The sequence below is a fragment of the Chrysemys picta genome, chromosome 1, assembly GCF_011386835.1.
Source record: "Chrysemys picta bellii isolate R12L10 chromosome 1, ASM1138683v2, whole genome shotgun sequence".
In the NCBI taxonomy this organism is placed as follows: domain Eukaryota; kingdom Metazoa; phylum Chordata; order Testudines; family Emydidae; genus Chrysemys; species Chrysemys picta.
In genome coordinates, this window is record NC_088791.1 from 220,109,536 (window position 1) to 220,123,944 (window position 14,409).

Genomic DNA, 14,409 nt, shown 5'->3' on the forward strand with positions numbered 1-14,409 from the left:
CAATCTCATCTGCCAACTCCTTTAGCACCCTCGGATGCAGCGCATCCGGCCCCATGGACTTGTGCACGTCCAGTTTTTCTAAATAGTCCCGAACCACTTCTTTCTCCACAGAGGGCTGGTCACCTTCTCCCCATATTGTGCTGCCCAGTGCAGCAGTCTGGGAGCTGACCCTGTTTGTGAAGACAGAGGCAAAAAAAGCATTGAGTACATTAGCTTTTTCCACATCCTCGGTCCCTAGGTTGCCTCCCCTATTCAGTAAGGGGCCCACACTTTCCTTGACTTTCTTCTTGTTGCTAACATACCTGAAGAAACCCTTCTTGTTACTCTTAACATCTCTTGCTAGCTGCAACTCCAAGTGTGATTTGCCCTTCCTGATTTCACTCCTGCATGCCTGAGCAATATTTTTATACTCCTCCCTGGTCATTTGTACAATCTTCCACTTCTTGTAAGCTTCTTTTTTGCGTTTAAGATCAGCAAGGATTTCACTGTTTAGCCAAGCTGGTCGCCTGCCATATTTACTATTCTTTCTACACATCGGGATGGTTTGTTCCTGCAACCGCAATAAGGATTCTTTAAAATACAGCCAGCTCTCCTGGACCCCTTTGCCCTTCATGTTATTCTCCCAGAGGATCCTGCCCATCAGTTCCCTGAGGGAGTCAAAGTCTGCTTTTCTGAAGTCCAGGGTCTGTATTCTGCTGCTCTCCTTTCTTCCTTGTGTCAGGATCCTGAACTCGACATCTAATGGTCACTGCCTCCCAGGTTCCCATCCGCTTTTGCTTCCCCTACTAATTCTTCCCTGTTTGTGAGCAGCAGGTCAAGAAAAGCTCTGCCCCTAGTTGGTTCCTCCAGCACTTGCACCAGGAAATTGTCCCCTACACTTTCCAAAAACTTCCTGGATTGTCTGTGCATCGCTGTATTGCTCTCCCAGCAGATATCAGGGTGATTAAAGTCTCCCAGGAGAACCAGGGCCTGCGATCTAGCAACTTCTGCTAGTTGCTAGAAGAAAGCCTCGTCCACCTCTTCACCCTAGTCTGGTGGTCTATAGCAGACTCCAACCACGACATCACCCTTGTTGCTCACACTTCTCAACTTCATCCAGAGACTCTCAGGTTTTTCTGCAGTTTCATACTGGAGCTCTGAGCAGTCATACTCCTCTCTTACATTCAACGCAACTCCCCCACCTTTTCTGCCCTGCCTGTCCTTCCTGAACAGTTTATATCCATCCATGATAGTACTCCAGTCATGTGAGTTATCCCACCAAGTCTCTGTTATTCCAATTGCATCATAGTTCCCTGACTGTGCCAGGACTTCCAGTTCTCCCTGCTTGTTTCCCAGGCTTCTTGCATTTGTGTATAGGCACTTAAGATAACTCATCGATCGTCCCTTTCTCAGTATGAGACAGGAGTCCTCCCCTCTTGCGCTCTCCTGCTTGTGCTTCCTCCCAGGATCCCATTTCCCCACTCACCTCAGGGCTTTGGTCTCCTTCCCCCGGTGAACCTACTTTAAAGCCCTCCTCACTAGGTTAGCCAGCCTGCTGGCGAAGATGCTCTTCCCTCTCTTCGTTAGGTGGAGCCCGTCTCTGCCTAGCACTCCTCCTTCTTGGGGAAGTGTTGGGGTAGGATGGAGCATGGCCAGAGCATTGCTGCCTTTTGACAATCCTTGGCTGGCAGTTGGCCATTTGGGAGCCACTAGCAGTCTAATCTATGCTGAGACTGTACTAGAACTGCCAGAAGAATCACGGACCCACAACCAGCTCTTTTGTATCTCCTCCTCTCCCCTATCCAACAGATGTGTAAAACCAGCAAGAGCACAGAATCAAGCCCAGTATTTCTCCATCCCCACAAAGGAGGATACAAACAAAAGAGGAAATATTCCAACAAGAACAGGGGTTGCATGATGAGATCTCATTCTGAGGAAACATTTTGTCTAATCCTGTCCCTAACTCGATATCCAGAAGCCCACTGGCACACACTGATTCAGAATCAAGTTAATTCTTTGGTAACATTCTTTCAAACTCTTTACTTTGTACTGCAAATAAAATAAACTGTGCATATGTTTGGAAATCATCCACTTGGAAGCCTAAATTCATACATGAAAGATTTTCTTCTTCACAGTATTCTTGAAAAATTATACATATTTTAAGTGAACAAGTGAAGTTGAACCAACTGTTGTAGTCACCAGATTTTTAAGTGCCCGGTCGCATTACCGACTGAACAGCAACAGCAACAAAATCTGTGCAATTTTCAAAATTTCCCCACATATGCTCCACTTAAGCACATCACAGTGTTTTTAAATAAAACAAGATATGATACTGAGGGTACAGCAGAGCAGAATACAACATACTTTCAGGAATGGATCTTATTCTGTGCAAACACACAATGAGTATGTCTTCATTCCTGAGTTAGCCCAGATGATTGGCACTTGGGTTAGCTAACATCAGGAGTGAGCAGACACAGTCAAAAACCTACCCAAATTACTGGGTTCTCACCTGTCATTCTCCCAGTGAATGGCACTAGGACTTCTTGGGGCATTTCCCATGATTATTTGTGCTGCAGTAAGCTGGCTCATTCTGTGATTTTTTTCCTGGGGAATTGTGACAAGACTTGTCTGTACCTCTGGGCACATGGGAGTAATTGTGGAGGACTTGTGGAGGCTTTGGAGGACCATCAGCTCCTGAGTTGTTTAAAGTCATTCCAGTCTCACTTGCATGACAATAATTTTTTTCTCCCTCAAGCAAAAGTGCTTTTCCATCTTTAAGCAGCTGCCTCCAGTTGTAACACATGCTTACTGAATCAAAGGATTTACTGGAACACTGCAAATAACACAAGGTGGGTGAGGTCATAATTTTTATTGGATCAACTTCTGTTGGTGAGAGATAAACACTTTTGAGTTTATACAGTTCTTCAGGTCTGGGAAATATGCTCAGAGTGTCACAGCTAAATATAAGGTGGAACAGTTTCTTTAGCATAAGTAGTTAACATATATTTCAAGGACCATTCAAGGAGAAGTGGCCAGTTAACACCCTTGCAGTCATAAGAATCTTTTACATTCTTCCCAAGACACACAAACAAGGAAACAAGGGAACACAGGCAGACCCATCATATTTAGCCACAATACTTTTACTGAAAGACTATCAGGACTCATAGAAACCATCCTCAAATCACTCACTACACAAAGGATGAGCTTCCTCCAGACACAACCGACTTCCTCCAGAAACTCTATAACATTAAGAACCTCCCTCAGAACATCAACCTTGCCACCATGGATGTCACAATGATGGCATTGCTGCCAGCCTAAAATATCTATAAGACAATGGACAACACTCACATATAAATCCAAACACATCGCCAAACTCATCCTCACCCATAACAACTTTATATTCAACAAAAAACACTTTGTTCAAACTATGGGAACAGCCAGGGGTACTACGATGGCTTCCCAATATGCCAACCTCTTCATGGGCCAACTCAAGGGAGAATTTCTGGACAAATGCACCACAAAACCAATGATATACCTGAGATACATCAATGATATTTTCATCCTCTGGACAGATGACTTAAACTCGCTCCTAAACTTCCACCACAAATTCAATAACCACCATCCATCCATCAAACTCTCTCTAGAACACTCCCAAACTAGAATGACCTTCCTAGACATCACAATCAGCTTCACTAATGGAACCCTACAGGCAACTATATGCAAGAAATGAGGGATCACCACACCTACCGTCATAGATCCAGTAATCATTCCAAACACACCAAGAAATCTGTTATCTACAGTCAGGAACTCAGGTACCTCAGAATATGCCTGGAGGAGAAAGCCCAGGATACACACCTTAACATACTTAAAACCACCTTCACCAAACAAGGACACTCCACCAGAGAAGTAGATCACATCATGGAACAGCCACCCCCACATTCAAGATCCATTGGTCCTACACTTGCCTATCACAACATGCATCCAGTGCACTAAATGCCCCAATTACAACTATGTGGATGAAACCAGAAAATCACTATGCTCTCCAATAAACTGATGCAGAAAAATGATAAAAGACAAAAACACCATATTACCTGTGGGTGAACACTTTTCACAGTGACCACTCCACATCTGATCTCTCAATACTCATCCTGCACAATACTTTCAAAAGAGAAGACTGGGAACCAGGGCCATTGGGAGCTGCAGGGGGTTGTGCCTGTGGAAGGTCAACTTTAGCAAATTGTCTCACGGCCCACAATCAGATTACCCAGTTTGCCCACCACTGATCTATAACCTCTAACTCCCTCTCCTTTTTTCTCCCCTTCTTCTTCCCTGTGAGTGCAGAGGTGTTAACTGGCGATGTCACCTAGAATGGTCCCTTGAAACATGTGTTACTTACTTATGCTAAACAATCTGTTCCACCTTATATTGAGCTGTGACACTCTGAGTACCTTTACCAGACCCGAGGAAGAGCTCTGTGTGAGAAAAAAAAGCTTGTTTTTCTCTTATCAGCAGGAGTTGGTCCAATAAAAGATATTACCTCACCCATCTTGTCTTTCTAATATCCTGGGACCAACACGGCTACTACACTGCATACAACTCCACCACAAACAGGCAAGACTAAAACTTCCTACTAACTTCCCCCAATCAAATACATCAACATAATAACAAACATAACAACAACTTAACATTAAAATAGAGCACCATCTATTGGTGAAGGTGCTGTCTACACTGATCATTACAGTTCCTCAGATTTGTGGAACTCTGCTTTTTTTAGTGAAAGTGCAAGGATGTGTATGTAGTGGACATCACACCATTATATTGCACCATTAATGTCCACTGATAAGCAAATCTTTGCAATTTCAACACAAGACTTAGGCCTTGTCTACACAACAATATTGCACCAGTCTAACTTAAATTAGGTTTTAAACTGCTTTAGTTAATCTGGTGCAAATCCCTATATGGACACTGATTTTGGCTCATTTCTGTTTAGCTTAAACAGATTCCTAACCGATTTAAACTTAAACCAATAAAAGTCTGTTCAAACCAAAATGAAAGTGTTTACACAGAGTTTTGCACCAGTTTAACTACATCATCTTTAGTTAAAACGGTGCAATTTTCTCATGCCATAAGCATATTAAACTGGGTTTGCAGAATCTCTAAAAAATGTACACACACTTCTTGGCAAAATACCAATCAACAAGGAATGTATATTTGGCAGAGACTCCTTACTTTTGGAAGAGAAGCTCTGGATCCTGAACTCTGTGTAGTCATTGTCAAGACTGTAGTGATGCCCAAAGCGACTCTGGCTGGAGCAGCATCCATGTTGATCCAGAAAGAAACCCAGGACAAAATGACGATCAGCAGGCTAGGAATGTACATCTGGATTAAATAGTATCCCATCTGACGTTCCAAATGAAACTTGACTTCAATGCATGTAAACTTTCCTAGAACATGAAATTGCTTTTATAAATGTTTTTGCACATTTTGTCTTATTTTATGAGCATAAATTAGCTTCCTGACCTCAGGCATATGCAGATTTCACAGCATGCTATCATAATGTCTTAGCTCAAAAGCAGAGGCCCCAATATGAAAACATTGTTCTGGTTTAGCTTTTTGGTAACATTGTAGTTTGGTGGAGTTGACATCATAATGTTCACTTGAAACAGCGGCCATTTATTTTTGTGACTGAATCTTATTACTTTACAGTGTGATCACTTTACAAGAGGTCTAGTCCCCTAAAAAAAACTTTTTTAACAAATGAGTCCCATTCTCCTTTGGTTGGGTGGGCCCCATCTCATCCAGTGTTTCTCTCTCCATCTAACCAGTAGACCAGTCATTTGCCTGCATCTAAGTATGTTGAACTTGCTCCATCCTTAGTAAACAAAATTATATTGGTACACTTTATTGGGGCTGGAGAAGATGCTGTTAAAAGTAGACACTCAGATGTGGGTAGGGGACTGGTTTTTTGGCTGAACAGATGGTGCTGGACAGCATTATCTCACCAAGAACTGGTTGAATGGTCAAGTACAATACAGAGGGCATTAATGTACCCTAGTCATTTAAGAATTCTGTTTCCTGAAGTTCTATGGATCTACAAGAGCTGAATGCCATGCAATGAAATGGAGTGCGGGAAAGTGGCAGGGGGAAATTGCAGCTGAATAATATTCCTGTTCTTTCACAAATTAAAATTTAAACTGTAATATTCTGTGAACATTTAGCAGAGAAAAATTGTATAGTTTTCTGTGCTAGGTCCTGACTAAATAATTTGAATAGGTTGATAACTTCAAACTTCAGCCCCTTCAATCAGCTGGTAACAGGAATCACCTGACATCCACAGGTAATTCTGCTTACTTATAAATGGTCAGTTTTCAGAATAGAGAGAGGTAAATAGTGGTGTCCCCAGGGGTCTGTTCTGGGACCAGTCCTATTCAACATATTCATAAATGATCTGGAAAAAGGGGTAAATAGTGAGGTGGCAAAATTTGCAGATGATACAAAATTACTAAAGATAGTTAAGACCCAGGCAGACTGCAAAGAGCTACAAAAGGATCTCTCAAAACTGGGTGACTGAGCAACAAAATGGCAGATGAAATGTAATGCTGATAAATGCAAAGTAATGCACATTGGAAAGAATAATCCCAGCTACACATATAAAATGGTGGGGTTTAAATTAGCTGTTACCACTCAAAAAAGAGATCTTGGAGTCATTGTGGATAGTTCTCTGAAAACATTCACTCAATGTGCAGCAGCAGTCAAAAAAGCAAATAGAATGCTGTGAATAATTAAGAAAGTGATCGATAATAGGACAGAAAATATCATATTGCCTTTATATAAATCCATGGTACGCCCACATCTTGAATACTGTGGGCAGATGTGGTCGCCCCATCTCAAAAAGATATATTGGAATTGGAAAAGGTTCAGAAAAGGGCAACAAAAATTATTAGGGATATGGAATGGCTTCCGTATGAGGAGAGATTAATAAAACTAGGACTTTTTCAGCTTCGAAAAGAGATGGCTAAGGAGAGATATGATTGTGGCCTATAAAATCATGCTAGTGTAGAGAAAGTAGATAAGGAAGTGTTTACTACTTCTCATAACACAAGAACTAGGGGTCATCAAATGAAATTAATAGGCAGCAGGTTTAAAACAAATAAAATTAAGTATTTCTTCACACAACGCACAGTCAACCTGTGGAACTCCTTGCCAGAGGATGTTGTGAAGGCCAAGACCATAACAGAGTTCAAAAAGGAACTAGATAAATTCATGGAGGATAGGTCCATCAATGGCTATTAGCCAGGATGGGCAGGGATGGTATCCCTAGCCTCTGTTTGCCAGAAGCTGGGAATGAGCGACAGGGGATGGATCACTTGATGATTACCTGTTTTGTTCATTCCCTCTGGGGCACCTGGCATTGGCCACTGTTGGAAGACAGGATACTGGGCTAGATGGACCTTTGGTCTGACTCAGTAGGGCCATTCTTATGTTCTTATGTACTTTTCATGCACATGAACAGCAGTATTATTAGTAATTATAAGAACAACATGTGTGTCCAGTTCTCCCCAGTGCTGGAAAACCCCAAATAAGGAAACACCATGTGCCTCCTTTTAGAGAGTTCTCTATGGACTGTTTCTCAGAGGGAAGGCAGTATTTGTCCCCTTCAGAGCAACCACAGTTTTCAACTCTCCAAACTTACAGTTCTGAGAGGATTATCTGGAGACAAAAGCCATTCATATATAAAAAGCAACAAAGCATCTGATGAAGTGGGTATTCACCCACTAAAGCTTATGCTCCAATACATCTGTTAGTCTATAAGGTGCCACAGGACTCTGTCGCTTTTTACAGGTCCAGACTAACACGGCTACCCCTCTGATACTTGATTCATATGTAAGGGGCCCTTCAGAATGCACACTGCTTCTCAGCATGCTCTGCCAGGCTGTCAAGGCATTCTCTGCTGACCACTGCCCCCAAATCTTTCCTCTGGGCTGGAACTCCCACACCATGGATACAAGGTATTATCCTATGCAGGGAATCCCCATGGGCTTGCTAGGAAGCTGCTGGTCAGAGATTACTCATCCCTCCCCGCTCCAGCCTGTCTTCTCCCATATTCCAGCAGAATTTCAACCCTTTCCACAGCTCTTGGGGACAGTGAACCTCAGGGTTTTCATCCCCTGACATTTTGGGCCATAGAAATTAGAAGCAATTTTTGAAGCAGCATTGGGGTTTTTAAAAACCAAAGTAAAAAAATTAAACAGTAGTTTTGTTTAATAAAAACCGATGTAACATTAACTGACGGATTGGGGCTGAACCGCTCATGTCCTGTCATTTCACTGAATGAAAAAATATAACTGATGCAACCAGACTGACTCTCCTGCTGACACAATGAAGTACCTCTTTTAGATGGGAAGGATTTATATTTCAACCCAGCAGCTACCAAGAAAACCATTCATAAAAATCTCTGAACACTAGCTGCATATCATAGACTCCAAACACCCAAACTTGTCTCTGGGTAAACTTCCCAGGGGCAGCGTTTCTGACATCAAGCATGTCCAGAGGCGGTGGATAGTGGAATTGCGTTCAGATATGGGGGTTAGCTGTGATATAAGTAGGGAAAACTGTTAAATAAGCAGCCATTGGCAATGTGATGCCAGTACTAACAGGGTGTGGTGGAGCAGCAGATGACACTGCTGCCCCTAGAAAATGCCACAAAAGTCCAAAGATGGTGTTATGACACGGTGAGATTAATCAAGTACACCCACAAATAATAGATGAAGAAATCATGGCAGCAACAAAAAGTCTTCTGTGATGCTGGCAGACCAGGTCATGTCAGGGTTTATTCAGGCCAATTCACTTGTGTATTAGCATAGATCAAAGCGATTGTTAAATGTATAAGTGTTTTCGGTGTTAAAACTTCCTAAAACGAATAGGATGTTAAATGCATTGTTTTTACTTATCTGTGTCCTGTTATAATGCAATAGCAAACATTTACATTGTAAATCCCCTGTAACTAAATAACTCATCATACATCAAAGAAGCCTTGTAGAATGCTAATGAGGGACTTTATCAGAAAAAAGTGCTAATTCCAAAGCAAACGGCCATTGTGTGTGATGCCCTGAGGTCAGAAACTCAAAGTGCATTCCTCATTCACTCATCAAAGGAAAAGCCCACATGGGTAGAGAGACTGTCAACTTATTTTCTGTGAGAAGAAGCTGTAGGAAGGGATTCAAAAAAAGAGCCTTCATCTCTGGACTGTTTGGACTCCTACAGGGAGGTGTACCAGATGCAAAGTGGAGACACCCCTGAAAAGATTTGTGAGAAACTGGCAGTTTATTACATCACTGCCACTATTTGGAATTACAAACTGTGATCAACCTGTATATATATTTTACCTGCTTTAACCTCTCAGTAACTCATTTTTTTTCTCAGCTTAGTTTACTATAGAATTGGCTGGCAGCGTTGTCTTTGGTGTAAGATCCAGAGTACCAATGGATCTGGGGTAAGTGACTGGTACCTTGGGACTGGAAGCAACCTGATGTGATGTGATTCTTGGTTTATGGGGACATTATCACTAAGTCCAGTTTGTCTGGATGGCAAGATAGACTGGAGAGTCTGAGTGGACTGTCTGTGACTCCATGGTAAGACTGGAATAGTGATCCAGGAGTTCACATTTGGTACTGGCTTGGTGAAATCTAATTACAGGACACACCACCAGTGTGGGGTGTCTGCCCTGTTTTCTGGCAGTCTGCCCTGAGGTAGGCACTCACTGTTGCGAGCCATTCCAGACAGTGTGACAACTTCAGAATGGAAAAGAACTAGGTTATGATGGATTTCTGGCTGAATTGTTAAAAAGCACAGAAGATGGAGGCTTGAAAGCCCTGTCAGAGGTAATGAAGAATATATTTGAGAGAAGAGATGTGCCATAAGATTTTACAGTTTCACTGTGTATCCAAATCCCCCAAAAGAAAAACACTATGCATTGTAAAGACTACAGAACAACCAGCCTAGTATCTCATGCCTCTAAAATTATTTTGCGAGTTGTTCAAGACCAAATACAAGGAAAGATAGATAAGGAAATAAGTGAACAACAATATAGTTTCAAACTTGAAAGGGCATGATAAATGTCATTATGAGTTTAAAGCTCATATTAGAAATATCAAGTGAAATAGGGAAAAATACACTTGTGTTTTATTGATTTCCAAACAGCATCTGACAAAATCTACTCTATATATTTATCAACATATTAAGATCTGTTGGGATTGATTGATATGGACTCCAAGCAATAAAACAATTTTACTGGAGTCAGAAGGCGGTTATAATGGGAGATGAAAATGAAAATCTAATAGAGATCCAGAGAGGAGTGAGACAAGGTTATATAATGTCACTGACTTCATTCAACATTTATAGTGAGTGTTTGATTAAATTAATTGAAGAAACGTAAGAAGGTATTAAGATGAATGAAAATGAGTGAATAATGTTCACTATGAAGATGACACGGTGTTGTTGGCTGATTCAGAAGGTCCAATGAAGTTAGTGGAGATTATTTACAAATATGTCAAAGAATATGGGCTAGAGTTGAATGTGGACAAGACAAAATCTGTGGTGGGATGCAAGGATCCTGGGAAAACACACAAGATTCCAGTGAACAACACAGCCATACAGAAAGTAAGAAATTATTGGTACTTCGGAAGCATCATTACAGAAGTTGGAAGATAAGATACTGAAGTCAGCACCAGAACAGCAAGAGCAAAAGGGACATTATGGAAGAACAAACATCTGAAGAAAAGGGACATAAATCTGAAGATTAATTCTGACGCTTAAAAACTTATATTTGGTCTGTGATAAATTATGGCTGTGAAACATGGACATTCAAACAATTGATAATAAAGAAACTGCAATCCTTCAAATTATGGTATTATAGAAGAATTATGAAAATATCATGGCAAGACCACATAACCAAGGAAAAAGTATCGGAGATTATCAGAATTTAGCAAACAGTAGTCAATGATCCTATGAAAAAAAAATTGATTTGCAGGGCACATTTTAAGAGGTTCAGAGGGTGACACATATTTATAGGCACTGGAATTGAAAGTTAATGGCAGGAGAACATGAGGAAGAAAAACAATATCTGGAATGGACAGTGTGATATTCTGAGTGGATCAAAAGAACTATTAATCCACAAATAGATAAGCAGAGAATCATAGAGAATGGGCTACCATGGTTGCAAACCTCCAGTAATAGGGATTCTACATAAGAAGAAGAATGAAGAGCCAAATCCAAACTCCAACAGAACAATTCATGCTCTGGACACAAGATATGAAGCACAGGGATTTAACATATTTAAAGGGAAAGTACTGAGAAAATATTACATTTTCCAACATTTTTACTGGTTTTCGCCTTCCTGCTTTGCCTAAACCCCAGCTTTCAAACACCAGACCTAATAAATGAGATCTGTTACAAAACTGCTTGTGGATACTAGTAGAAGTAATTACTAACAAAAAAATTAGAAGAACGCTCACCGGTGTTGTAGTGTTTTGTGCAATAACCAAGTTCCTTGTCTTCTTTCAAAATAAATTGTGGCAGGGTTAAGCCTTCGGCAACTTGCACTGGACCATCACTTAGCCACTCAAATATCAGATCATTCATAGTGTACCCAACTAGAATAAACAAATCACAGTTCATTAGATAATAGAGTACAGTTTCAGATGGAAACAAATTATGACTCAGAAAATATCCTCACTTTTGAATGGGCAAACTTCGATACAAGAGTTTCTAATTGATCCAGGAGCTGAACTACATTAACTACAGTTATTATTAAAACTTTGAAATAGCATCAAATATGTAATAGTACTAGAGGCAAAATATTCAACTAAAATCTCAAACGTGCGGCATATCTGCTTTGGTTTATTTCTAATAAAAAGTCAATGTTAATAGCCTGTCAAAGATATTAATGCTCACAGCACAAATTATATTTCATGTAGCTATGTATCAATTTCTGTACTTTGTTTTATTTTTGTCACTCTGGTTACAAAATTATTGCATTCTACCAACATGAGTATTTCTAGATTACAATATGTTGGATCTTATCAGTAACAACATTGAACGACTTCTATAATTCTTTGAAACTCAGCATAGAGAAATACATAGCAGAAAGAGAAAAGTGAAGAACAGAGTGGACAATGCAGAGAAAAAAAGAGTGAAAATGCAAAAGGACAGTCACTTAAAACACTCCCGGCTCTTGTTTCACTCTAGTGATACAGCAGCATTGTGTCTCACTATGCAGATTACAGATTGCAGAGACTTTCTGGAGTGATGATCTCCACTGTAAGGCACAATAATGAAGCTGTGAAATTTGATTTTAAAAAACACAGCTCTTCACTAGGTAAGTCAGCTGGTTACTCACAGCTTTCTAGTTGCATTGTACAAGTCTGCACATCCATCGGAAAATTCTTCAAGTCCATTGGACACGATAAGGTTAATGTTAGCCTAAATATGGGCAAGAAAGGAAACTGCTGTTAGAAATCTTTGCAAGTTATATCCTAAGCACAACATTTATAGGCCAACAATGTTTAAAGTGATGCAGTCAAGCTTTAGAGACCCAGAGGTTTAGTCCTTCGCCCCATCCTCTAGTGATTTGGGATGAGTCCTGCACTGGTGTTAGAATTCTAACTTCTAAGACAGAGTGCCCGTAAGCAAGCAGGATGCTCATTGATTGCAGTGGTTTATAGTAGCCCAGAGCCAGCAGGGACTGCAGAAAGATAGCAGGGCATGCCAATGTGTTATTGTGCAATCTGTATGTTTTACGTATAACAACGAACCCAAACAATGTAGCATCTTGAGTTATAGGTCATCTCCGCTAGGATTTTAACTCTTGTAGCCTCTGTTTTTTTTTGTTTTTTTGTTTTTTTTGGGGGGGGGGGCGGGCAAATGGTGAAAACACAATCACAGGGATATTTGAAAACAGAAAGTGTAATGCATATAAAGTGAATGCTGAGCCCATCATCCTTGCCACGGACCTTTGAAAAACAAAAAGGTAGTAAAGGCTAAATCTGCAACATTAGACATTGAATGCAAACGTTAAAAGACAAAGAGCATAGATAGGAAAAGTAAGCTTAAAGGGACTTTGTCAACTCTGAATTTTTTTTATTTACTACTGCTACAAGTAACACCCAAGAATACTTTAACTGAGAGACTTTTTAAATTTTCTCATTTCTTTTTACTTTACTTTTTGCATTTGACAGGACTTTCTTTACAATCAGTTTCACTAGTTTCCCCTGTACAGGGAGAGAAAAACATTTGTATCAAAATAAGAAAATGTGATGATAAAATCATAAAAATGAGCAGGAGGACTCATATACAGGTGTAGTAACCAAAATGACTTACATCATATTAAAAAAAATATGATTAGATTTAAAGATACGATGTCTTCAAGCTATGTTGCCATCATTCTTACCACCAAAATGAATATTATTGTTATGGATGTCTGATCATTTTAAGCTGTAGTTATTTCTGAGATATTATTTAAGATTTATATTGCAGTAGACTCCAGAGGCTCCAATCAGATTCAGGCCACCTCCAATGGCCTAGGTTCTGTACAAAAATATAGAAAGAGTCTGTCACACCTGTATACCTGATCCACTCCAGGAGTTCCCAGCCAGGTCTCAGGTCTCCTACCATCACCTGTCTATGGGAAGGGACCCTCATCTCATTCCCTTCTGACTGGGTGTTTTAAGGCTGCACAGCTCCCTGCCTTAAACTATGCTATCTCAGCAAGCCAGTCTGCCTAAAGACCAGTGCCTTTGTTTTGCTTTCTCTCACAGGGCTATGAGCACTGTATTGCCAGCAGTTACCAGTAACTACACAGCTCTTTCTACGCAAGCGCATCTATTCTTAAGGTAAAAGCATTACACAGAAAACATAAAAACAATGAAAGTTCCTATGCACATGCTAAAAGATAACCAGAGGTTCCCAATCAGTCTTACAGGGCCCTAGTATGCCAAAGTCTTTCCAACCCTTCTGTGAGGGCTGGAAGAAGGTCCTGTCCTTTTGCTGGATCAGAAAAAAGGTCCTGAGTCAGTTTATATCAAAAGCCCTTTCACTGTTTCTTGGTCTCTGGAAAACCCAGTTTTAACAAGTATATGGAACCCTCCCCAGGGAGTGGTACTTCTCTAGACACGTTTACAAAATATAAACTGGTTCCTGGAAGAACTGGGGCTCATAGAGACAGTCCTTATCCCATGGAACTTACAATCTTATCTACACACTTCAGCTACCAAACAAAGAGTGGCATATGAGCATCAGTGTTGGTGGGCCTTGTGAATAGGTGGATTTTAATAGGTGGATTTTAAGTGATTTGAAGATGGACAGGGCTTGGCATTTAAATATATATATATATATATTGGCATCTCAAAAACTATATTATTTGAGGTATTAACT

General features: G+C 40.5%; 1 protein-coding gene across 6 annotated transcripts in view; it reads right to left on the reverse strand.

The window, feature by feature from the left end:
• The window catches only part of GLRA2 (glycine receptor alpha 2), a 167,474-nt gene that overhangs the window by 89,107 nt on the left and 63,958 nt on the right, over positions 1-14,409 (reverse strand). For all 6 annotated transcript variants that reach the window (XM_005287810.5, XM_065580548.1, XM_042840179.2 and 3 more), the window contains 3 exons: positions 12,377-12,459; positions 11,493-11,630; positions 5,209-5,423 (listed from right to left, as the gene is read on the reverse strand). In XM_005287810.5, coding sequence (XP_005287867.1) covers positions 5,209-5,423; positions 11,493-11,630; positions 12,377-12,459 — 436 coding nt within the window. The remainder of the gene's footprint in view (positions 1-5,208; positions 5,424-11,492; positions 11,631-12,376; positions 12,460-14,409) is intronic.